This window comes from Parambassis ranga, chromosome 10, assembly GCF_900634625.1.
Source record: "Parambassis ranga chromosome 10, fParRan2.1, whole genome shotgun sequence".
In the NCBI taxonomy this organism is placed as follows: domain Eukaryota; kingdom Metazoa; phylum Chordata; class Actinopteri; family Ambassidae; genus Parambassis; species Parambassis ranga.
In genome coordinates this window covers 9,730,115-9,753,383 of record NC_041031.1, presented here as the reverse complement: position 1 = coordinate 9,753,383, position 23,269 = coordinate 9,730,115, and the positions used below count along the sequence as shown (strand labels likewise).

The 23,269-nt window shown below is 43.0% G+C and overlaps 3 protein-coding genes across 12 annotated transcripts; 2 read left to right on the top strand and 1 right to left on the bottom strand.

Moving 5' to 3' along the window:
- Positions 1 to 1,246: 1,246 nt before the first annotated feature.
- znf185 (zinc finger protein 185 with LIM domain) lies at positions 1,247 to 14,051 on the top strand. Of its 6 annotated transcripts, none has more exons than XM_028415433.1 (33): positions 1,247 to 1,372; positions 2,187 to 2,243; positions 2,410 to 2,527; positions 2,612 to 2,719; positions 2,805 to 2,831; positions 2,968 to 3,021; positions 3,117 to 3,161; positions 3,252 to 3,323; positions 3,404 to 3,484; positions 3,622 to 3,684; positions 3,963 to 4,094; positions 4,177 to 4,806; positions 4,897 to 6,111; positions 6,383 to 6,448; positions 6,555 to 6,644; positions 7,150 to 7,224; positions 7,398 to 7,475; positions 7,953 to 8,024; positions 8,375 to 8,434; positions 8,867 to 8,917; positions 9,025 to 9,069; positions 9,258 to 9,299; positions 9,744 to 9,800; positions 9,972 to 10,031; positions 10,155 to 10,223; positions 10,496 to 10,612; positions 10,831 to 10,872; positions 11,165 to 11,200; positions 11,947 to 12,018; positions 12,115 to 12,189; positions 12,314 to 12,352; positions 13,023 to 13,128; positions 13,591 to 14,051. In XM_028415433.1, the coding sequence occupies exons 2-33, from the start codon at positions 2,234 to 2,236 to the stop codon at positions 13,687 to 13,689; spliced, it is 3,906 nt and encodes a 1,301-aa protein (XP_028271234.1). In that variant the 5' UTR covers positions 1,247 to 1,372; positions 2,187 to 2,233; the 3' UTR covers positions 13,690 to 14,051. The 6 variants fall into 6 exon arrangements, with proteins under 6 accessions (XP_028271234.1, XP_028271239.1, XP_028271238.1 ...); XM_028415438.1 differs by having other exon boundaries at positions 3,114 to 3,161; positions 4,177 to 4,581; positions 4,972 to 6,111; XM_028415437.1 differs by having other exon boundaries at positions 3,114 to 3,161; positions 4,177 to 4,702; positions 4,853 to 6,111.
- On the bottom strand, positions 14,017 to 18,864 carry pofut4 (protein O-fucosyltransferase 4). Of its 5 annotated transcripts, none has more exons than XM_028415439.1 (5): positions 18,743 to 18,864; positions 17,126 to 17,464; positions 16,633 to 17,013; positions 15,756 to 16,378; positions 14,017 to 15,592 (listed from the first exon to the last, which is right to left on the bottom strand). In XM_028415439.1, exons 1-5 carry the CDS (start codon positions 18,833 to 18,835, stop codon positions 15,442 to 15,444), a joined length of 1,587 nt encoding a protein of 528 aa, XP_028271240.1. In that variant the 5' UTR covers positions 18,836 to 18,864; the 3' UTR covers positions 14,017 to 15,441. The 5 variants fall into 5 exon arrangements, with proteins under 5 accessions (XP_028271240.1, XP_028271241.1, XP_028271244.1 ...); XM_028415440.1 differs by having other exon boundaries at positions 16,633 to 17,007; XM_028415443.1 differs by having other exon boundaries at positions 17,126 to 17,457; positions 18,743 to 18,816.
- Positions 18,422 to 22,471, top strand: rab9b (RAB9B, member RAS oncogene family). The gene is made up of 2 exons (XM_028415444.1): positions 18,422 to 18,496; positions 19,358 to 22,471. Exon 2 carries the CDS (start codon positions 19,433 to 19,435, stop codon positions 20,039 to 20,041), a length of 609 nt encoding a protein of 202 aa, XP_028271245.1. The 5' UTR covers positions 18,422 to 18,496; positions 19,358 to 19,432; the 3' UTR covers positions 20,042 to 22,471.
- The last annotated feature ends 798 nt before the right edge of the window (positions 22,472 to 23,269 follow it).

Sequence of the window (23,269 nt, the reverse complement as noted above, 5' to 3'; positions counted from 1 at the left end):
AAGATGAAGGTATTAAAAGTGCTGAAACTGACAAGAGTGTCTCATTTCCACTGAATTCATGTAAAATGCATCACTTAATTTGCTGCTCCCTCTTTAGGTGTAGCGTTTCTGTCATTCCTCGTCTTGGTGTGGTGACAAGAAGGTGGGGGGGTTAGGTTAAGATACTTTGCATTCTTATTTTAATTCTGCCCCAGCAGCACCCTAATGATTCATTGCTACAGTCAGAGCCACCAGGCGAGGCCGTCCGACTGGTTCTTAGTTTAAGAGAAAGAAGAAGAGGGATCCAGCCAGATAATAGACCTGAGTGTTCACACATGCCACAGTGCTCAGCAGAGTGAAACTTTCCGATATGCCAATTTCCTCTTCCACCTCCTTTCACTAAAATGTTGCGAAATCCATCCACACCTTCGGCTCTGATTTGAAATGTCTACATAGATATGTGCACGACATTTGTAAGATTAAGGTTTATCTAAACAAATAGAAATGGTGGCCAGTGTTGCTCTGAAAGTGTTCTATTGCGCCTGTTTGTGGTGTTTGACAGGTGCAGGGCCACCATTTTTCTTCTTCTTTTACTTGTACAAACACAGACACTGAGTCATTCACCTTGAGTGAACATTCAATTTACAAAAGGGTTTCATCTGTGTTTCTGTACAGTCTGTGTGTTTGATGAGTCATAACTGACCTATAAATGAAAATTGATTTTCAGTGCCACACTTGTATGAATGTCTCCTGCACTGAAACACTTGGAAGTATTGACGTTTTGGTTCTAAATATAGTTTTTAGATTATGTTCCAAATATTGCCAGGCCTTCATGCCGCTTTTATTCAGATGCAGGCTTCTGTTTCTGTTTATTTTCTCAGCTCTCTTCTGTGTGGTGTTCTTGATCTTATTTTAATGATGTGTGTGCTTCCTGGGTTTTCCTACCCAGTGAGCATGAGATGAGTGTTCCCACAGGAGATGTTGCTGTGAGTCGCTTTATTTATGTATGCCATGCTGTGCACCTTGTCCTCTTCCGCTCTCTCTTCTCTCCTTCTGAGTACTGATTGCCAGCCACCTGTGTGACAGGTATGTCCTTGCTGACTCCCAATGAACAAAGCACAGATGTAGTAAACAGAAATGAGTTCTTAGCAACCTCTTACACACACACACACATACACGCACACTTACGCATCTACACAGCACATACTGCTCCACCCCTATTTCTACCTCCCTTGACTGGCTGGGCTTGTTAGCGCTCACGCCCGTACCTGTTTGCTACCACAGAGGCTGAGACACCTGTCAGACAGGTGAAAGACTTTCACACCAGCCATATTCTAGGACACTCTGTTACAGATTCACGGACGTTGCTCTGTTGGGTATACAGTAATAGCAGGTAGGCACTCTGGCTATCAGATATTCACCAAAAGTTAGACTGTGTAGGGGACATCTGTCATGCTCTATGAAGTGTTTGTTTAGTGTGTGTTGAATAGTGATTATCAGTGTTTGCTCTCTCGTTTTTCTCTGTCATGATTGCCTATGACTAGTGTTGACTATGGCCTTAAATGTTATGGCGCTCCATTAATCATTTATCTTGTGATGTGCTAAGGCTAGGATAAATATGCTGTCTGTGCCCTCAGCGTTTGTTCTGTCACCAATATTCAGGACAATACTCTCCAGAGATATTGTGCTAGCTTGCTGTAGACGGATGGAATTCACAGCCCTGGGAGTTTTATAAGTTATATTTGCATTCTGAATTTGGCAGCGCTTTGCAATTTTGCATAAGCTGTAGACTGTGCCTACTTTCAGATAAGGGGACGCTCCTCACTGTTTCATTAGTATTTTCTTTTTTCTCCCTGAGTTACTCTAGGGAAGTGGGTTTGCCCAATAGCAATTCATTTCTGACCATAAATAACTCACAGGTCAACTACTTTGGAAGAAAAGGGAAGCATTATTGGTTTTATCACAGGAATCTGTGTGTCTTTTACACAAAGTGTCAGGTATATTATGTGTCTGTTTATGTTCGGATATATTTGGGCAGAATTTTTTATGAAAGTGGCAGGACAGGATGGTCTACATGTTTAAAGGATGAGACTGAGGAATGCTTGGCAGTGCACATGTTCTTATTGGGAGGGGACATAGCGTGGGAAGAACCATTTTGAAACTGAGTTGCAGTTTTGCTTGATGTGTGTCACTAATGTATTTTGCAGGAGGCCTGTAAAACAAACAGTGAAAGAGAGAACCACCTGTAGCAGCCATGTCAAAGGGTGAGCAGGCTGACTGATATTTGAATCTAATGACTGAATATGTGGAATGTGGCAGCTCAAAGAACAGTGTAAATCATTCATGCTTTGGTAGCACGCAGACGATGTTTAAGATGTAATTATGATACAGTCTGCAGTGTGTCTCATTTCTCAAATGTGTGTCTTTTAGAAGGAGATAGAGCAGCTGTGTTTCGTACCACCAAAGTCCGCACAAAGCTGAAGGGAGACGCCAGCTGGTTGCGTCGCGGCAATGACCCTGAGGGTGAAACCCAGGAGGAGAAACCGTGGTAACATGCTTGTTCAAATGTGATGCTACCCATATTACCCTGTGCGCTTAAAAGACAAACGTAAGCTCCTGTGTATCCATGCAGGTTGGCAGAGGTTAGAGCCAGCCGTGTGAATGGAGCCCCCCCTGAGGCCAGTCCAGTTTCCTCACCAACAAACTCCAGTCCGCCACCAACAGTGTCTGGCACTGAGAGGTAAACACAGGTTTCTAATGTCACATGTCACAGGCTTATCTGAAAAGCACTTTGTGCTGATAACAAGTATCTGTTTTGAACTTAGAGCACCAACGTCAGGATACCTGATCAGGTAAGATGAACCCTTGCATTAGTGCAATAAATTTACCCACAAGAAGCAATGATTTGATGAAAGATCTCGATCAAAAGCAGACACATGGATGTCTGATGCACCTTAAATTACACAAACATGTTTCTTTTTCTATCAGAGGAGTTTTCACTAAACTAGATCAGCCCGCTTCACCCTCATCCAATGGCTTCAGGTAACGCCATCGTTCCCTCAAATTAAGAACATAGCAACAGTCGTATTGACCCTTTTGTGGATCTGACATTTATTCTGTCTGTTTCATTACAGCAGCACAACACAATTCACCAAAAAACCTTCAGAGAGCTACAGGAGATTGTGAGTGCACACAAATCAGATTCCCAGTTAACTGCAGGCAGCTGCATATATTTTCAAGAGGTGTACTATGTTTGTGCTTCTGTTCCTTAGAGCCCCCCACACTGTGAGGCCCACTTCAGAGAGCCAGGAGGGCGAGCTTAGCCCCGAGGAGATGGAAAAACGGTAAGAGTCTCAGTACACTCTGAAGTCACACACCCCTTAGGAAAGAGATTACATTAACATCATAATGATTCATTTTACAGGACAGAGGCAGCCAGTAGTGTTCTGAAGAAATCTGCAGTCAGGCAACGGTCTTACGTGCTCTCCGCTGCTAAGAAATATGAGTATGTATGTCTTATATCACAGACCTAATGCTTATCGGCAGATGTAACCTGTCTCATAAAGAGAAGTGAGCTACATATTTTTCAAACTTCCTCCACATTTTCACTTACACGTGTTTAATGATGAATAAAACCCTCAGGTCTACAGAAAAGGCACCTGAAGCACCACCGGTCAACAGCACTCCATCATTTGTGGCTAAAAGGTAAATGGCTTTTCAGATGACTTTGACCCTGGAGGTACAAGAAAAAATGGGTCACCAACAGTGTTGGGAGGGTTATATATTCCTTTTCCTCAAATGTAATTTGTAATATACTCCACTTATGTACTTCAAATGAGTATACTATATTATACATATTACAAACGGATATTTTTTGTTACTCCCCAACATTGCTGATCAAATGTTTCTGTTGTGTATCTGTACTGTGTGCCTGCCACACATGCATTCTTATGTCTGTGTATGTGATGGCTGGAAATGTGCAGGGTGGAGATTACTGACGATGATGATGATGAGAGTGCTGTGACTCCAGCATCTGCCAAAACTGAGACTCCTCCGTCTCCCGTTGTCTCTGTCACACCTGCTGTCACTGCGCCTGAGCCCAAACCACGGAAAACGTAAGCCCCATGCCATTCTATTTCCAGTGCAACTAGTGACTTCTGCTCCTGCAGTGCCATTCATTTTCTGTGTGGTTTACAGAGTCAGCACCGCTGCAAAGACTGTGGCTGTCAATGAGCCGGTGGCTCCAAAGGTGGAGGAAGTCAACCGAGAGGCTGTGAAAGAAGACCCGCTTCCAGTGTCTGTTACGGACAAAGACCCGTCTAAAGAAATAACACCAGGCTGCCCCAAGGTGGCCACTCCTCTGCCTGAACTAATTGTTGATTGCATTCGAGCGGTCTCTACAAAACCAGACCCTGAGGATTCAGACATTTCTAAGCAGGCTAAAGCCCCTCTGGTTGAACTCTCACAACCATCATCACAAACCCCAAAATCCTCAGAATCACCTGCTCCGCTGCCACCTGCCTCGACCACAGCTGTCCAGAAATCACCTGCTGCAGTGTCCCCTGCCCCTGTGGTACCTGCCCCGACCACAGCTGTTCAGAAATCACCTGCTCCAGTGTCTCCTGTCCCTGTTGTCCCTGACCCTGTGTTACCTGCCCCGACCACAGCTGTCCAGAAATCACCTGCTGCAGTGTCCCCTGTCCCTGAGGTACCTGTCCCTGTGGTACCTGTGCCTGTGGTACCTGCCCCAACCTCAGCTGTCCAGAAATCACCTGCTCCAGTGACTCCTGTCCCTGTGGTACCTGCCCCGACCACAGCTGTCCAGAAATCACCTGCTTCAGGGTCTCCTGCCCCTGTGGTACCTGCCCCTGTGGTACCTGTCCCTGTGGTACCTGCCCCAACCCCAGCTGTCCAGAAATCACCTGCTCCAGTGTCTCCTGCCCCTGTGGTACCTGCCCCTGTGGTACCTGCCCCAACCTCAGCTGTCCAGAAATCACCTGCTCCAGTGTCTCCTGTCCCTGTTGTCCCTGACCCTGTGTTACCTGCCCCGACCACAGCTGTCCAGAAATCACCTGCTGCAGTGTCCCCTGTCCCTGAGGTACCTGTCCCTGTGGTACCTGTCCCTGTGGTACCTGCCCCAACCCCAGCTGTCCAGAAATCACCTGCTCCAGTGTCTCCTGCCCCTGTGGTACCTGCCCCTGTGGTACCTGCCCCAACCTCAGCTGTCCAGAAATCACCTGCTCCAGTGACTCCTGTCCCTGTGGTACCTGCCCCGACCACAGCTGTCCAGAAATCACCTGCTCCAGTGTCTCCTGCCCCTGTGGTACCTGCCCCTGTGGTACCTGCCCCAACCTCAGCTGTCCAGAAATCACCTGCTCCAGTGTCTCCTGTCCCTGTCCCTGTGGTACCTGCCCCGACCACAGCTGTCCAGAAATCACCTGCTCCAGTGTCTCCTGTCCCTGTCCCTGTAGTACCTGCCCCGACCTCAGCTGTCCAGAAATCACCTGCTGCAGGGTCCCCTGCCCCTGTGGTACCTGCCCCGACCACAGCTGTCCAGAAATCACCTGCTCCAGTGTCTCCTGCCCCTGTGGTACCTGCCCCAACCTCAGCTGTCCAGAAATCACCTGCTGCAGTGTCCCCTGCCCCTGTGGTACCTGCCTCGACCACAGCTGTCCAGAAATCACCTGCTCCAGTGTCTCCTGCCCCTGTGGTACCTGCCCCGACCTCAGCTGTCCAGAAATCACCTGCTCCAGTGTCTCCTGTCCCTGTCCCTGTAGTACCTGCCCCGACCTCAGCTGTCCAGAAATCACCTGCTGCAGGGTCCCCTGCCCCTGTGGTACCTGCCCCGACCACAGCTGTCCAGAAATCACCTGCTCCAGTGTCTCCTGCCCCTGTGGTACCTGTCCCTGTGGTACCTGCCCCAACCTCAGCTGTCCAGAAATCACCTGCTCCAGTGTCTCCTGTCCCTGTGGTACCTGTCCCTGTGGTACCTGCCCCACCCTCATCTGACCCAGTGCTTTCTGGCACAACTGTCACAGTGAAGATGGAACCTAAACCTGAATCTACAACTGAGCCCCTACCAGAACCCAAGCCAGAGGAAAAGCCCAAATCTAAACCAGCTCCAGAACCAAGGTTAGATTGTCATTAACACAAATGCTGCCATATTTTGTATCATAATGTGTGATGGAAATTACCTTTACCTTTGTCATTAATAACACAATAGCACATTGTTACAGGATCAATTGTTAAGACACTATAAAGCTAAAATTAGCTCAAATATCAGTATTGTTTAGGGGCAGCTGAAGGAACTTTCAGGTGTGTGTCTCTGCTGTGTTTGCTCTCATTCTTTCATGTGTGATTGAAAGCTGACCTGAAATGCCATTTGTTTGTTTTGTTTTCACAGCGCCAGTGTTGACACGCTCACTGCTTTGTCCAACACTCTTATTTCTATCGATACAAGTCCATCCAGGTATTTATAACAAAAGATGAAAGCGAGCAGGAGCCCATATGGGAAAAAAAGGTTCTGGCAGTAAAAAAAAACACAATCTGATAACAAGTGTTTATTTTCTCTCCAGCATTAAAGATGATGAGCCAGCACTGGCACAAGAAGAAGAAGAAGTAGAAGAAGAAGAAGGCTCAGCGGGCAATGAGACTGCAGAGAACAGGTGGAAACAAATTCCTCATTCATGTCATAGCAGAGTTGGCAGAAAAACAGATAAGATCTAACTGCCACAAATCATGCACATCTCACAGGCTGCATAAAACAGCTAAACAGGAAAAAATGTTGTCTTACATGGCGCTTGATAAATCTTGGTAGAAAAAACACCGATATGTGAGTGGTGATGGGATGGAAGTTTGTAAAGTCCATTATTTTGTCATCCCCTCCTACATTTACACACTTTTAATCCAGTAATCACAGGAGTGTGCTGATCCCTTCTTTGTTGAAGTCAGCAGTTTCCACAGCAGCGAGGACGTCACTATGATTGCCAAGTGATCCGTGCTAATGTTGTCCTTTTGACAGTGCTGACTTGCTATTATTATTGACAGTTGTATTTACTTTTAGCATAAGCCACCAACTTATCAGTTGTTTAGTTATTATTGTTTAGTTTAGTTAGTTATTCATTTTGTTTCAGACCTGGTGCACTAACATACATTTTTTCATTTCTGCAGTAATGAAGAAGAGGCAGCTCCAGCTCTCAGCAACTGTGAGCCAATAACCGACGATCTCCTGGGTTTCACTAATGGGTTTGTTTAATTCTTACATAGGAAATTCTGTGAATATTGTCCACAAGATGGCAGTGTTGGGCTTCTTATGATCGTCCTCTGCTTTACTTGAGCTGGTCTGTTTTAGCTCTGAAATCTCTGAATCCTAAACCCCTGTTCATCAACTTCTCCTCTTCCTCCTTCTTCCTCTGCAGTTCAGAGGAGGAGCCGGCAGAGCCTGTTCCCTCCAGCCCAGGACGCTGGAGTCAGGATCTGCTGAGCGAAATAGACAGGTACAGCAGAGGCCTTTCCCACCCAAGCCCTGAATACAGAGTTAGGGGAAGAATTATTCATTCTTCAGTGGAAAATCAATAGTTCCCCTGTCAGTGGAAAGCCAAAATATCACCTTAACTCACCTTGGCAGAGTTGGAGATACACTTTCATGAGACGTTGCACACAAGCTTTACCCCACATTTGACTGTTGTGCTTGATGTCTTTAGTGACCTTTCTTGTGTGTTATTTATTTTTTAACACTACAGATGAAGCAGCTCCTTAAGTTGTAACAATCCCCATTCATTGCAGGTTTGAACTATCGACTTGTGCTTCTCTTCTACATTCCAGTTTAAATCCTTCTGCAAAGTCTCAGATTCCTGGAGCCACTGCTGAATAATACTTTGAAACAGAAAGCCATGTTTTGTATGTCGCTGACTGGAAATAGAAGAGAATGTTCTGTACTGATTAGTATTGCTGCTTTGTTTTGTCTCTTCTAGCCTCAGTATGCAGCGAGAGGAGGAAGAGGAGGAGGAGGAGCAGACAGATGAGACAGCCAAAGACACACAAAGGTAGAGAGAGATGACAGGCTTCTCTTAAACAATTATGCAGAAAGAAATGCACCCTATTCAGATATGCCCGGTAATGACTTATACTAACTCCCTGCAAGGCTACGCTGCCCGCCAGGCCCCACAATGACGAGCAAAGCTGTGATCATTACTGACAAAAAGTGTGACAACAAAGAAGGATCTTGTACTATATTCACATAGTTTCCATGCTTGTTAAACAGTTCAGTGGATTTCAAGCTGTCCTAATGGACTGGCATTTTAAATAGTGTATGAGAACAACCACAGTAACCTTTACTTGCCCCCTTTTTCTCATCCCAACACCACCATTACTACCTTACTTTTCTACTGTGCAGCCAAGAGGACAACGTCAATCCCTGGCGCTCACATGTGAAGACCACAGTCACAGAATCAAGGTAATTTACTGACATGCCACATAGGAGCTTACTGGGTATGAAAATAAGGTATAAAGAAGACTCTCACACCAGTAAATTGAGTTTAGGTCATTCTGTACAGGAAAGATTTTCTTGTCAGTAAGATATCTGACTGTGTGGTAATGATCGGTTTAGTGTAATTGGTAAAGATGTGAATGAGGGTTCATTTTAGGTGAAGAAAAGCTGCTGATTTTTCTATTCAGCAGCAGAATAGTTTTTTTTCCTCCCATTTGTCAAAAGACATCCAGATTCTGATTTTTGATTGAGTTTGGCCCCGGGTCCCTCTGTGTATCTGTTTACCATTCAAACTGCATCAAATCTTTCCATTATGAGTCAATGTGATCAGAATTTCTCTGACACAAGATGGGCCATGCTGACAATTGAGAGTGAAATCAGTGTGAAATTGTTTTTCAGCTCGGCTGATCCGTTTGATCCATATCCGATAGGGACCACATCCCCTAACAGGTAATCATATTGGTTTGGAGCTGTGACTGTTTTCCAGCCAGCCAGATAGCATCTCAGCATGCATAATGCAGCAGTTTCTGATTATGAGCCACTTTTCTCTATTGCAGCTCCTCTGACCTGATCCAGCCCCTCGCCGATATTTCCATCAACAGGTACGTGAACAATAATGCAAATTTGAAGTCCTTTTTTTTTTTTTGGATTGTAACCTGTGTTTTCAGCATTAACGATAAAAGAAAAAATAATTACTACCACATTTTAAAGCTATTGCAATAATTATTTACTTACAAGAAGCAAAAGTGTCGTCAGAAGCTGTGTCTATTGATTTGTTTTATTTCTTCAGTTTATCACCAATATCCACAAAGGACAAAAATCCAGAAATGAAGTAAGTTTGTTAGCATTTATAAAAGATTGTTTTTATAATAGAGCTTATAATTAAAATATTATTATCATTGAGAAATCATTTCATTAGTTTTTAGCAGTAAATTAGAGCTGAAATGATTGGAAATTTAATCAGTCACTAAATGAGAAATTCAACTGGAAACAATTTTGATAATCTTCTCATCCGAGTCCTATTTCAGATATTCTCTGGGTCTAATTTATAAATGTGAGGATTTATTTCATTAATCCCTGAATACTGATCATTTTTGGTTTTTAGAGTATTAATTATATCACTGCTGGACTTGGAAAAAGAATGCATTGATCAATCAGTTAAAAATGATCCTAAGTTGCAGCCCTTTTAATAAGTAATTTACTCTGGGCATTAGTTAAAAAGGTTCATTGTTTGTGCCTCAGTATTGTCTTTTTCTTTGTTTTATATATTTGACAGATCGAGCAGCAATGCGCTGAAATCTCTCGCAGACGACATCATCCCTATCAACACAAGGTACGAGTCTACTGCACAATCGTGTGTTGAATCTGTGAGTGAGTGTGGGATGGAAAAGTATGGACCTGCAGAAATCAATTTTCTCAAACCTGCACGCATTACTGTTGTCTGATATGCTTCATTTGTCACAACTTTTACATCCTCTCCTTCCTCCACTTTGGCTCCTTTCAGCCGCAGCACTCAGCGGTCTTGGGAAACTGGCACACCTCAGCAGACTGACACAGAAGAGAGGTGATGACACACTTTGATTTACTCTTACACTTCCACACGCTTCACTCTTATTTCATTCATCTGCATCCACCCATACACGTCCATTACATGCTAAAAGCCTTTCAATGTCCCCCCCTATCGCAGCCAAGAGGCAGAATCAGGAGCAGGAGGCCAAGCTGTGGATCAACAGACGCTGGTCTTGTTTGAGAGAAAGTAAGCCATCTTTTTATTAAAAGCCTTGTGTGCATGTTTGCTCCTTTTATTCCCATAACCTCCTTCCCTTTCACTGCGGTGAAGTAACTAGGCTCCTGCAGTATCTACTCACTGAGCCAGAAGACATTGTGCACTGGTGTTGATGAAAATAGGTCAGATAGACAGTATATTGGTTTCAACTTGCCCTCAAAGCTGTGGTAAACAGATCCAGCCTTTTTATAACGGTGTACAGGCATCATTTCATGCTACTATGTCGTGTCTTTGTGCTCAAGGTCTGCTGAGAATGACTCCCCCTGGGACAGATGGACATCACCCACTGTTTATACTATCACCACTGCAACAGGAGAGGAGGAAGAGGAAGAAGAGGAGGAAGAAGAGCAGGAGGAAAGGTAGCCCCACTATGAGCTTATTAATTGTATCTTTGCTATTTTATTCACATATGATTACAGCACATTCAAGTTCAAAGTCTTTCCACCATTTAATGGAAATCCAGCCTCCTAAAAAAATAATAAAACTTTCTCTGCTTATATTTTGACTTAAAAACTGTCACATCTTTACCTGTATGGCCAGAATTTATTACAATACTGGAATATCTTCTGTTTTGTAGCCCCGAGGATACACAGACAGTCACCACCATCACCACTATCAGGTAGGGGAAAAAACTTTTGAAACTCTTAAGGATGAAAAAGTAGGGGGATTAGAGAGAGCAAGAGAGGCGTGTAGGTGATGTTGTACCATTACAATGCACGAGAGGAGGAGGGCAGCCGCACAATAGAAAAACAGACCACACCTGGTCAATAAACCCCCGACCCCGGTGGAGCTGTGAGTCAGAAAGATCAGTTTCATACGCTTATAAAATTCCCCTTCGCTGGGCTGCATCCAGCTTATTGACTCCTGTAGCCTACAATAAAAGTCCAATACAGTTTTTCTTTACTTTCCAGGGAGATACACGGTGAGCCAGAGCCTGCTATGGATCGGTAAGTTTATGATCTTGTTAACGTCAGACAGCATAATGCAAGAATGCTTTCTCCAGAGTGTTATTTTCTACTCTCTGGTCTGTTGATTTTCTCACTTTTCTAAAGACACTGCTCTTAACTGGAGTCTTTTTGTCTTTTATGACTCCAGGAATTGGAAGCAAAGCCGCTGCTTGGAAATTAAATTGAGCCGTTATTCACTGAGTAGAATCAATGCTTAATTTAAAGAAAAAGTGTTTAAAATCAAGCGCACGCCATCGAACATTTAGGTCATGTGGGTTCGTTTTACACCTTCAGCTACCCTCTGTGTGTGTATGTGTAACACAGCTGTCTTACAAAGGAGAAGAGAGATTTAGGCCAAACCCCGTGGGAACACAGCTACGACATATCCTCTTAACACTCAACTCTGGAATTTAAGTTACCTGCTCCTCCTGGTTTGACAGATTCCTGATTCAACTCTATTAGTGAAGCTAAATGACAATATCTGCTCTCCCATTGTCTTTCAATTTGCCCTCATTTCCTTCCCTCTAATTATCAGTCTCCAGATGCCAGATTAATGATGTGTATTAGAGATGTCCTTTTGTCAAATCACAGCCCGTTAAACAGTGTGCCATTTACAAGCAGTGGCAGAAAGTGATTATCTCCTGAGTTACATTTGACAGATGCACAGTCCTTCTGTATGACCCATCGCACCGCTGTCGTCGGTGAGGAAAAAGATGAGACTAACGCTGCTGCACTCTTGTCTCCAGATCTCAAACCTATTCCAGCACCGTGAAAGAGGAGGAGCAGCGTGTCCAAACACCAGAACCTGAAGCCAAAAAGTGTGTGATTTTACAAAGTAGATAATTAAATCAAAGTGACAGCCGCTTAAACCATGCATTCTAACTGACTCTATCCTTTACTTGCCTTTGCTTAAGGGGCTTTGTGTTTGTGAAGGAGTATGTGAATGCCTCTGAGCTGTCCTTGCAAAACCTCAGAGACATGGTCGACAGGTAGGACCAATAAATTATTCACACAGTCAAATAACAATATTGATATAACCTTCCAGTTGTGTTCTCTTGATGATTTATTTATTGCTCTTGTTATCCTTTGTGGGATGGATTATTTGACTTCAAGCTCCACGAGTCTCCTAGACTCCTACAGCATCCCCTCCAGGTAAAAACACAATCTATAAATCAACACAGTTTAAACCTGATTGTTTTTTTCTCTCAACACTGCATTCATGATTTGTTCTTAAATGATCATTCTGCTGTCAATAATAACATGTACATGTCAAATAACCCTTTCCTGTCTACATATATATTTCTGAAATTACAGAAATGATATACAAATCCATGTCCTCCTGCACTCTGCAGCACCTCTGCAGCCATTTCAGCTGCTTTCGGTGTTTTTATTGATGGTCTCACCTCAGCTACTTTCACATTTTGTTTTCTAATTGCTCTGTTTCCACAGTGGGCCAGATTATTTGACATCAGCTTCTCGGTTATCCCGACAGCAGCCCCTCCACTAAATCCTGGCGACAACACAATTCCCTAAACCTGTTTTAAACCAGCTCTAAGCCTGAGCCTTTTCTGCCCCTGCCTTGTTATTTCCAGCTTTAACAAAACTAGATATGTGTAAGCAGCAGGGCAGAAATTCCACCAAGCCTGCTCATTAAGCGGCTAAGCAGAGGCAGGAAAGGATTATTTACACACATTAAATTCCCTTGCAAAGGACAGAAAAGATCACAGGTTACTTAACCAGACATGGCTGCAGTTGTACAAGAGCTGTTCACCGTGTCAATGGTCAGCCTAACCTGTCTTAATCAATGTCTCTCTGCCACCAGAGACCCACTGTCAACCACCTGTACGTACTGTGGACAGCAGGTGGGCTGTGATGGAAAGATCACCATTGAGCACCTTAATATCAACTGCCACCCTGCCTGCTTCAAGGTAATATAATACCATTACTGTACTATAGTTCATCTGATCCTTTTGTTCCCCAAAAATCTGATGTCTTACATAAACTTAGCTCACCATGAAGAATTCAATAAGGAAGACCAGCCAGCTTTTAACATAATTCAATAGTTCCCAGGCTTAATAACAATCATCTTACATCAAGTAGTAGTTAGACTTTGTGGTCAAAGTTCTCCTTCTGGTTGCACCACCAAACGTTACTGACACAAGTGTTGAAGATCTGCTTGCCCTCTCAGTCATTTTGCATATTTCTACTGACTTAAAGTACAGACTATGTTTGACTGTTGCACACCGCCTGTTCATGCATGAAAGGTTCAACCAGTTGATTGTGTTTTTAAAGCTGCAACAGTTATTTCAAAAGCAGTATTTCAAGCAGTGCTCTTCAATCTGTTTTCTCATAATTACATTTTCTAATGACATTTTTGCAATTTTTTTCAGTGTGATATGTGTAGTAAGCCTATGGGAGACCTGCTCTACAGTATGTTCCTACACGGTGGGAAAGTCTACTGCGAGGGCTGCTACTCCACAGTCATCTGATTATTGAAGCTCTTCAGGAGCCTCTTATCCTCGTCCTCTTACTCCATCTACATTTGCATATAAAGTGAGAACTGGTCTTTCAAAGTTTAGACCGTCTGGTTTGAACTTCGGATTAATATAGTGGTGTTCAAAGACACCGTTACAGTGACTACTTCATGTTGATGCTCGCATTACTTTACAATCTCAGATGCATTGTACAAGCTTGAGTTGTTTTGTCTTTTTCCTGGTGGTGAAAGCTGTATCTGCCTCAGAGAACTATGAAGGATATGTCTGTCCGGCTTGATGTGCTACACACACGCTGTAAATGAACAGATTAATACAGGCAAGTGGGGAACAATATTATAATTTTGCAGAAATATTACTTTGTTACAAAATGTTTACTCCTTTTGCTTCTTTATACAAAATGTGTGTTGACATGTACAATGCTTTGTTAAAAAATAAAACGACTCTTGTAACCCTGGTATAAACATGTGATACACTAATAGACACTTGAAATACTGTCAATGGAGTTTGAACCAATTACATGTTTTAGAAAAGCATGATTTAAAATTATTGCACATAAAAATGATGTAACAGAAAACAGTCAAGGCAAAACTATAAAGTATCTACAACACAAATCCACAGCTGAGCTGTTCCTGAGAACTACTTTTGCAAATTCTGTGGCTGTTTTCCCACTGGGAGGTTGTTCTTATAGGACACTTGTGTAGGATTTAGTAGCATGTAGTGGTGAGGTTGCAGTATACAATCAAACACTCCAACACTTCAATTTTAAAGAGGAAGGCGATCAGGAAGAGATGCTTTATGGAGGCATTTTTGACCTATGCTGTGTCACTACACCACCAAGGACCATTCAGAGACCTTCCAATTCTACAAATGTCTGAGCCACTTGTTCCAAGAATTTTCAAGGATGCTTTTTCAAGGTGGTTTCTTTTGATCACTACAAAGCACCAACAATCCATTGACAGATTCAACATGCATTTGATGCAAATGTTAAGGTTAGGAAGGTCTGTTCAATGCCGTGATGATGCACAGGAACAACGGTTCAATGTTTCTCCAAATCCTTGACTTTGAAAAACACAGACTTGTTGCAGTGCAACATCGCAGGCTATTGTACATGAAGGGCTCATTTTAAGTTTATGAAAACACAAAACATCATGATTAAACACTCCTACACCTTGATCCTTTAACCTGTGCCACTCTCCTCTGCTTGCTAAAGTAATATTTTCTTTGCATAGCCACTACGCACATAAATGTAACTTCAGTTAATAACCATCAACTACCTGCTGAGTAACTGTGCAGAGAGCTCTTACAGTTCACTGGCTGCTGTCTTAATGGTCTTCACACACAGTTAGGCAGAGGTCCCTTGGTACAGAGGACAAGTCTCTGGCTCTGCCCCAGTCCAATGAAAAGCTGCATCCCATGAGAATGTACGTCTAAAACAACTGCACTGTAAGCAGTTAAGCTGACAATGCAAAGTAGACTAAAGGCAATAATGGCATCTCAGTTATTGTAATAAAAAAGGTGAAATATTAGCATACTACACTCTAAAACATTATTTTCCCCATCGCTGACAAAAGTGCCATGTCAGCTAAAAGGAATATCAAAAAATCGGTATCATGAGCATAAAGGAGTTTTTGCTCAGGTGCAAAAATGTCTGCCTCATTCCCTCATTTAAACAGAGGAGATGCATAATATGGGACACCCCTGTATTCCTGGATGCGCTCCATACTTCATTTGCTTCAAGGGTCTGTGTCAGTGTTTTCCTCTGGCTCTGCTCACAGCCATGCTTTGGATGTGCTTCCACAGCAGTGAAGGGTCTGACTCGTTATGTCTTATCAGAGACTCCAGCCCCTCCGCTTGGTCAAGGCTCTGCCAGTAATCCTGAGGCCATATTTGCAACCATCTGTGGGCCAGATATACAAACAGATTAGACTCATCACAGAGGATATTTTAATTAGACTATTAAAGCAGACTGATTACTCTGCCTTCCGGCTATTTTTGTTCACAGTAAAATACAGAAAATGAATGCCTTTAGCAGCTGTTGCACAGAATATTTTATGACTCACCCGTCGTCGGCAGGTAAGTCTTGGACGTCTCCGTATCCTGGGTTGGGCAGTGGGCATCCCATGTGAGAGTTATGAGCCATTTTGGGTTTGGGAGGTTGGTTTTTCTTTGGAGCTTTTTTATATGCCCGTTCTGCTGCTAATCGTGCATTCTCCTGGTCACACACATAGCACTCAAATCCATTCAAGTAGTTGGGTTTGCTCATGTCGTTCACCCCCCATTCACGAGTCTGCAGCGCTTCTAGCAAACGTGCGTTAGTAATCATCCTGTGATTCTTGAACTTCAGATATTTAGAATATTCATCATCATTGCTGTCTAGGTGTTTAAGAAAGTCAGCGAGGGCCTTTGGTGAGGGGAAGTTATCTATGAGGACTGCAGAGTGGTCATTAGGCATCCAGTCAGCTACAACAGAGGAACCCCGATAGACAGGCACGCAGCCCTGATGGAGAGGCCGCCACAGCTTCTCAGTCATGTAATCTGGACACAGGCCATTCTCTAGTGCCAGGTGGAACTTGTAGCGTGCAACAAAATTCATGAACTTGGGCTCTTCACCAGTAGCAGTAGCTGTGTCTTCCAGATATTCAGGCAGAGGTTTGTTGTTCAAGCATTTTCCATAAGAATCCACCTACAATTAATAATGCAGAAAGGAGAAAGATGAGGACAAAAGGTAGAGATTATTCATTCAATAATCTGCAGAAATCCCTGGTTGTATATTATGTTTGTGTACATCAAGCATAGAAGCAAAGCAGGATCATAAAGGAGCACCTGAAGCTTGGTTTATTCAAGTAGTTACTATTAGTAATATCATAAGCCCCGAACCTGCACCACAACAACAACAATGCAGTAACTGGAAAAGTAAAGAAACTTTCTGCACTGTACCTGAATGTACTTCATGAGTTCCTGGACATATCTGTCCCTGTCTGATGGTACATCACAGTGGGACTGTATGTAGAGCACAGGAGCCAGGCCCTCCTTCCTCAGGCGGTTCTTCTCCTCCAGGGACACGGCTACAGGCTGTAGCAGGTACTCCAGGGAGGGCAGCCACTGCAGGGTCAGGGGGTAGTCTGACTCCCTGCGAAATGTGGCAGTGTAGTTAAACAGCCGGATTCCTGGTCCATGAGAGAGGAGGTAGTTATTCATGGGTGACTCTTCATGGAACAGTGCCCAGGTCTGGTGGCGCAGGCGAGGGAGCGGTGCCTCATACGCCCGGAAGTCTGTCCCATAAAAGATGATGGATGTTGTCCGTTTGTACAGCTGCACCTTTTAAAGATCCCAGATTAGTGACAGCATAGCTCGAGATGGTAATTATTGTTAATGTGTGCATGTGCCTTTCTTCTATCTAAGCCAAGAGTGTCATTAGCAGGTTAGGTACCTTGCGGTTGCTCGTGACCAGGCAGGAGGACGTGGCACAGTCGATACGTTCAGTGTCACCGGGAAAGTGTGGAAACAGTCCCCCGCTCCACCAAAGGAGAATTGGCAGCTCTTTGTTACTGCGGCGGTCACTATTACCAGGTCCTCTGTATGAAGCGATGGAGGCAAACTCCATCTCTGACAGAGCACTTTGGGGCTGAAAGGCGCCTCGGTCCACTGAGTCTAATCCCTCCAGATGAAGCTGATCATCAGGAAAGGAGGCGAAAGAGACCCAGACCCAGCACAGGACAGCAAACAGCCCCAGACACACACAGGACAGCAGCCGGCTCCTACCTGCCATCTCCACGGTTTACAGAACAGAAATATACATTACTAACCTTTTTTAAATTAGTTTGCGGTAGTTTAAATCCGTGGTGAGTTACGGAAGTTGTTATTTCTCCCTAAAACAAACTCCGCTAAGCAAACAAAACAGCGACTGTCTGTTGTCATATTTTTCAGAAAAATATCTAAACATCGACACTGTATCCTACCTTTGTCACTGAAGCAAACACATTGAGGTGATTTTCTTATTTCTAAAATATAATATATGACAGCTAGTGTCCGTTAATCTTAGCTCTGATGAGCTGCAGTAACTGGATGCTGTAGCATCAGTTTGGGAATACAAACATCTGACTTCTTCTTCTACGTTTCTGCTTTTCTTCTTCTTTGGGTCGTAAACAAACCTAAACCTAGCGCCACCTAAAGCTGGGGAGGGCGAATGTCTCTACACTAACCATAAATTTATGGTTATTCATAAAAAAACTATTGCTTTGGGCTTGCAGCATTGCAATATATTACATGTACAGTGTCAAACAATACCCGGAGGGTTAAAATTAGTAGACTTAAACCCCACTTCAAAGTGTATTTTTATTCATTCCTTGTTTTCTGCCTTGGTTTGGACCAAGGAGAGGCGTCACTCCTCTATTTAGAGGCATATTACACTCAAAGGATTACTTGAGCAGGACAATGAGCAAAAACACACTTCAAAGCTTTGAAATAAATTAAGTGCTGACGGCCATCGGCAAGACTGGAAAAAAACAATACATGTAGTTAAAATGCACATTTTCAAAGAGCGTTAGTCATTGACTAGCTGCTGAATTATAAATGTGTTCATAATCGTGTTGGAAATAATACAAAAAGCGTATTTTGATTGATCAGAAGTTCGATCAGTGTTAATCAGTGTGAAACACTAACATGGGCGGGCTTTAGGACCCCGGGTCTGCCGGGCGGCCTGTGTGCACGTGTAGGGATGGGGCGCGCACGTCACGACACTCAATCTCAGGCAGATGTAGGGGAGCAGGGCAGCAGCGCAATATAAAGTATCAGGAACAGGGTGAGTGGAAATACACATAAATATTGGATGCGTCCAATTATATATCAGTTACGCCACTGTGGCGTACGGTTCTCGTTTAATATGGCGCCTTACAAAGTAGTTTTAAGTCGTATACACACTGAGGCTAACGGTTAGCCTGTCCAGGGTGGAATGTCAACAAGCCATAAGGCTAACGCGCTAGCTTGCTAAACCGCAACTCAGTATAACCGCTTTATTGTCACAGCATGGTCGCTTTAGGAACGCTACCTGTTTTGTTTTCTCGTGAACTTCCCTTCTCAAGCACTTTCTGGACAGTTTCACATCATCCAAAGTGTCGAGCCAGTTTTGCTCGTAAGCCATACATGACAACAAGCTGGGTCATGTTTATTGTTTGCGCAAGTGCACGGGTCGTTGCCAGAGTCATCTTATGCACCTAGCTCCCCTCTGTTTCCTGTTCGCAGGACTTCTATATATTATATGTGCCAAGAAACTGCCTGTTAATGTACTGACCAGCACCTGTTCACAGTAAGGCTGAATACATAATGTGTAGACAATTGCAAGTCAGTGACATCTCCTCTGCTGAACATCTCAGCCTATTTTTCTAGACCTTTCACAGACTACTCGGTCCTTCACCTCTGTCATTCAGTCCCAGAAACTAGTCAACCATTACGCATCTGTCATACTGCCCAGACCTCACAGGTTACTTTCAGGTTGAATACAGATTTTGCTGCATGCTTTCTCTATATTACTCTATACTGAATCCTCAAACTTACAGACTAGTTTAATTTTTTTGAGAAGTTAGTATCTTTCATTTCCTTTTTGCCCAGATGGCAATTTTGCATTTTTTGATTGTCTGTTTTCTGTTTTTCTTCCACTTTTTAGGTTTTGTAAACCCTAGTCTGCCACCTGGCGTGGGGGCCTGTAACCCTGTGAGGAGGCAGGGTGAGTGAAAGCATAATGAGTAGGAACAACGTGCTGCTGAAAGTGATCCTGCTGGGAGATGGTGGAGTGGGAAAGTCTTCCTTGATGAATCGGTACGTCACAGACCGTTTCGACTCCCAGTCCTTTCATACTATTGGCGTGGAGTTTCTTAACCGCGACTTGGAGGTGGACGGACGCCAGGTCACTCTTCAGATCTGGGACACAGCAGGTCAGGAGCGCTTCAAGTCACTGCGCACACCCTTCTATCGAGGCGCCGACTGCTGCCTGCTCACATTTGCTGTGAATGACCTACAGAGCTTCCAAAACCTTGGCTGCTGGAAGAAGGAGTTCATGTACTACTCTGATGTTAAACATCCTGAACGGTTTCCTTTTGTGGTGCTAGGCAATAAGGTAGACATGGAGCAGAGGCAGGTGGGGGAGGACGAAGCACGGGCATGGTGTGAGGAGAATGGCTGCTGTCCCTACTTTGAGACCAGTGCTAAGGATGACACTAACGTTACTGCTGCATTTGAGGCTGCTGTCAGGGAGGTTCTGGCTGCTGAGGACCAGATTGACCATGCACTGTTGACTAGTACTATTGATCTCCATGGCAACCGCAAAATTTCTCGTACGTCTTGCTGCTGATTGCCCAGGTGTGAGTCCACCTTGTTTAATCTCTCTGGCTAAAACTCACCTGAGGTAGTTTGAAAAGCCAGTCAGATATTGTTTATGGTACACATACTGTAGGTACAATGTACTGAGTACAGTATCCCCTGAAGATAATATGGATAAGATGCAGCTGCTCTGAGGAGGGTGGTGTCAAGGATTCAGTTGTTGTGTAGATTCTTAAATTATTGCTTCAGGTACAGACTGTAAGAGGTACACTCATCTATTGTGCTCAGCCTGCTTTCAGTAGTCTGCACAAAAATGTTATTTAGCTTCAACATTGCCTTTGCCCATGTAAGTATAATGCATTTGAAGCATTTCAAATCATTTCATCATTATGTTTTAATTTTTACATTATACAGGGGAAGAAAGAATACAACAGTCCTCTCCTAATGTGCACATGGTACTTTTCACATACACATACACAGGTGTTTGTTTCTTCTGTTCGTACGTTTCTAAGAAGGATCAAATGCAATATTGTTTTCTGTTTTTATCACATATGTGATTAGTTGTTCGAGAGCTAATGGATGTTTTTGACACAGACTGTGTCTGTCAGTTACGGTGTTCCCAATGCAGGTAAATATTGACCTTGAGAACTTCCAACAACGTGATTTGAAGTACAGGGAATTTAAAGGGTCAATGCACTAAAAAGGAAGACGATCTTGTTGGTCTTCAATGGAGGAAGGGAACAGTGAGCTTTAATTTTGCAGCTGTGTGTGTGTGTGTATTTGGCACAGGCTATTGTGGCACTCAGATTAACTCTTATCTTTTACCACTGCACTACATTGTAGCTGGATGTGTCAGGGAATCGGGCTTGATCATTTTTATTTCCTATAACTTACAATATGTACGTTAAACTGTTTATTGAACAAGTGAGGTCAGTATTTTTTACTCAGAGTTCAGTAGTGTTACTGCTGCTACCACTGATCACGTGTTTTAGTCCTTCAAAGTGTTACTTTTTACACATTTTGTGTAACAGTTACATCAGGCCTCAGCGTTTGATAAGGGGGCACATTTAAATTATGTTTGATGATGAGTAGAGGATGTTATAATTGCTAATGCTGTCATTGTAATCCTGTGATCCTGTGTCTGCCTTGTTAATTGCACAGTAGGCCTTAACATTCCAGTCCTTTGCTATTCTGAGCATCTGCTTTGTTTTATTGATGTATGATAAATGCCTCGTGCCGTCAGTCCATTTATTATAGTTCTCAGTTGAATGTGAGATGGCCTAAACACAAGGATAATGCCATTACTTCCAGTGTGGACTGTGCATCACCCCTCCCTTATCCATTCTTACAGTATAGAGTGAAACACACACCCAATGATGTTTACTTGTTCTCTGCTGGATGGTACTTGTATTTCACTGTTTTGCCACAGGTACATTTTGTTCCATAGGCTTTTACGGCTATATTTTACGGTTATATATAAATATATATTATGGCCGAGTTTAACATTGACTAAAAGTATTGTCAGCACCATTTTGATTTACAAATACTATTTTGTATTAGATCTTCTGGAACAGCCAGTCCTGTTGCACCAATAAGATGTTTATGAATGCACAAAGGTGTTCTCATTATGGCCCTGTGTTCTCATACCTTTCTGCTATGTAGCTGGTCTTATCTCGTCTGTCAGGCTGAGACGATGTTTGCCTTTCAGGTCAAAAATTGATTCATGTTTCAGTGTTTGTGTGTGTGCAGACTGAACATTACAAGAGTTTCACTGTAAAAGTGAACCAAATCCAATCAGGTACTGTCACATTAATTTATTACATGGTTCGTTGGTGATGTAGGCTCACAGTAAGTAGCTTCTATAGTTGTTTAAAGTTTTCTAAAGTGACAACTGTGAACTGAGCAGGGCATTTCAAAAATGTCAGGCTGGTAGTCTACATTAATTCAAAGCAAACATGAGGGCTATTAGCTTGTCATTTGTCAATGTTACTGGTTTCTTGTTTTGTCTTCTACAATAACGTTTCAGTTTCTATCCTGTTCAGATAATGTAGCCTAGCACAGTGTTTACCTGAAACTCACTCAAGTATCTGATATAAGCTGGTATCTTAAATTAACTGCGTTGCTCCCATGATGCTGTCTCTTACTTCACTGCAGTCCTGTCTAATGTCAGTATTTTTTTTTCAATGTTGCTGTAATATTTATGAATGTAAAAACTAATTTCTGTGGGCTGTCTGTATTAATGGCTTATGTAAATTGCAAAGGGCATTCATTTTTATAATGATGTGCAAAATGACACTGACCGTCTGTTTCACTCTCAGCGATCAGCTCGAGTGTGATATAAACTGTGTGAAAGTTGGACTGTTCATCTATAGGACAACTTCCCGTAGTCCCCTCTTTGCACTACTGAGGATGAAACTGCAGTGATTACTCTCCAATGCTTGGCTACAAATAAAACATGCACCGTACCAAAATGATCTTTTTTCATTTCTGTTTGTTGTTGTTGCTTTAAAAGTCAATACATATTGTCTTTAAAGTTTGAAAACACAGCTCTTAATGTTTAGATATAGGTTTATCAATTAAACTTGATTTTCACCTGTCACTCTAAGAAAGAGCAGTACTACTTGAATTGATGTTTCTCTGTGACTCAAACACTTAAAAATTTACCCCAAATGTACCTTGTTTGAATTTAATCACGCAAGACCTTGAGTGTCATTGAATGACCAAGTAAGTGTGGGAACCGGAGAGACACTGAACACTGTTCCTCTTCATTAAAAAACAATATCAGACATGAACTGCATTTTTATTTTCCCTTCATTAAAAAGGATAATCAAGCATGCACTGCATACTGTGAAATCAAACCTAGGCTCTTTCAAGGCACAACGTTTTAAATCTCTGACTTCCATATTGTACACAACTCACAGACCTTGGTCACATGCAGCAGATAATATGAAATAAGCTCATGTTAGAAAGCAAAACTGCATTTTTGACCATTTTACAAAATAAGATGGAGAACAAGCAGCCTACAAATTAGTGAAAACATCAAAATAATGAAGGGAATTAATTGAACATGTTGAAGGTTTGTCGTGGAAAGCTCCTGCAGCGAGTCCTCTCAGGAGATGTCAGATATGTTTGCCGAGTATGGAGAGCACAGTGTCCCCCCTCTGTCTCTCTGTAGCGTGCTATACAGGTCATAGCCTCTCCTCTCTTCTTTCACCCTCTGCCTTAAGTTCCTAAGGTACACCTGGTACACAGCCAAGTG

What these genes read in the sequence shown, in the direction of transcription:
- znf185 (XM_028415432.1), top strand. An exon ending in CCATCATTTGTGGCTAAAAG is followed by an intron (nt 3,685 to 3,962) that starts GTAAATGGCTTT and finishes GGAAATGTGCAG; the next exon opens with GGTGGAGATTACTGACGATG. An exon ending in CAGACTGACACAGAAGAGAG is followed by an intron (nt 10,032 to 10,154) that starts GTGATGACACAC and finishes CCCCTATCGCAG; the next exon opens with CCAAGAGGCAGAATCAGGAG.
- pofut4 (XM_028415439.1), bottom strand. Translation starts at nt 18,835, where the DNA reads ATGGCTTACGAGCAAAACTGGCTCGACACTTTGGATGATGTGAAACTG. An exon ending in TTCACGAGAAAACAAAACAG is followed by an intron (nt 17,465 to 18,742) that starts GTAGCGTTCCTA and finishes TAAACCGTGGAG; the next exon opens with ATGGCAGGTAGGAGCCGGCT. An exon ending in AACTCATGAAGTACATTCAG is followed by an intron (nt 16,379 to 16,632) that starts GTACAGTGCAGA and finishes TATTAATTGTAG; the next exon opens with GTGGATTCTTATGGAAAATG.
- rab9b (XM_028415444.1), top strand. Translation starts at nt 19,433, where the DNA reads ATGAGTAGGAACAACGTGCTGCTGAAAGTGATCCTGCTGGGAGATGGT.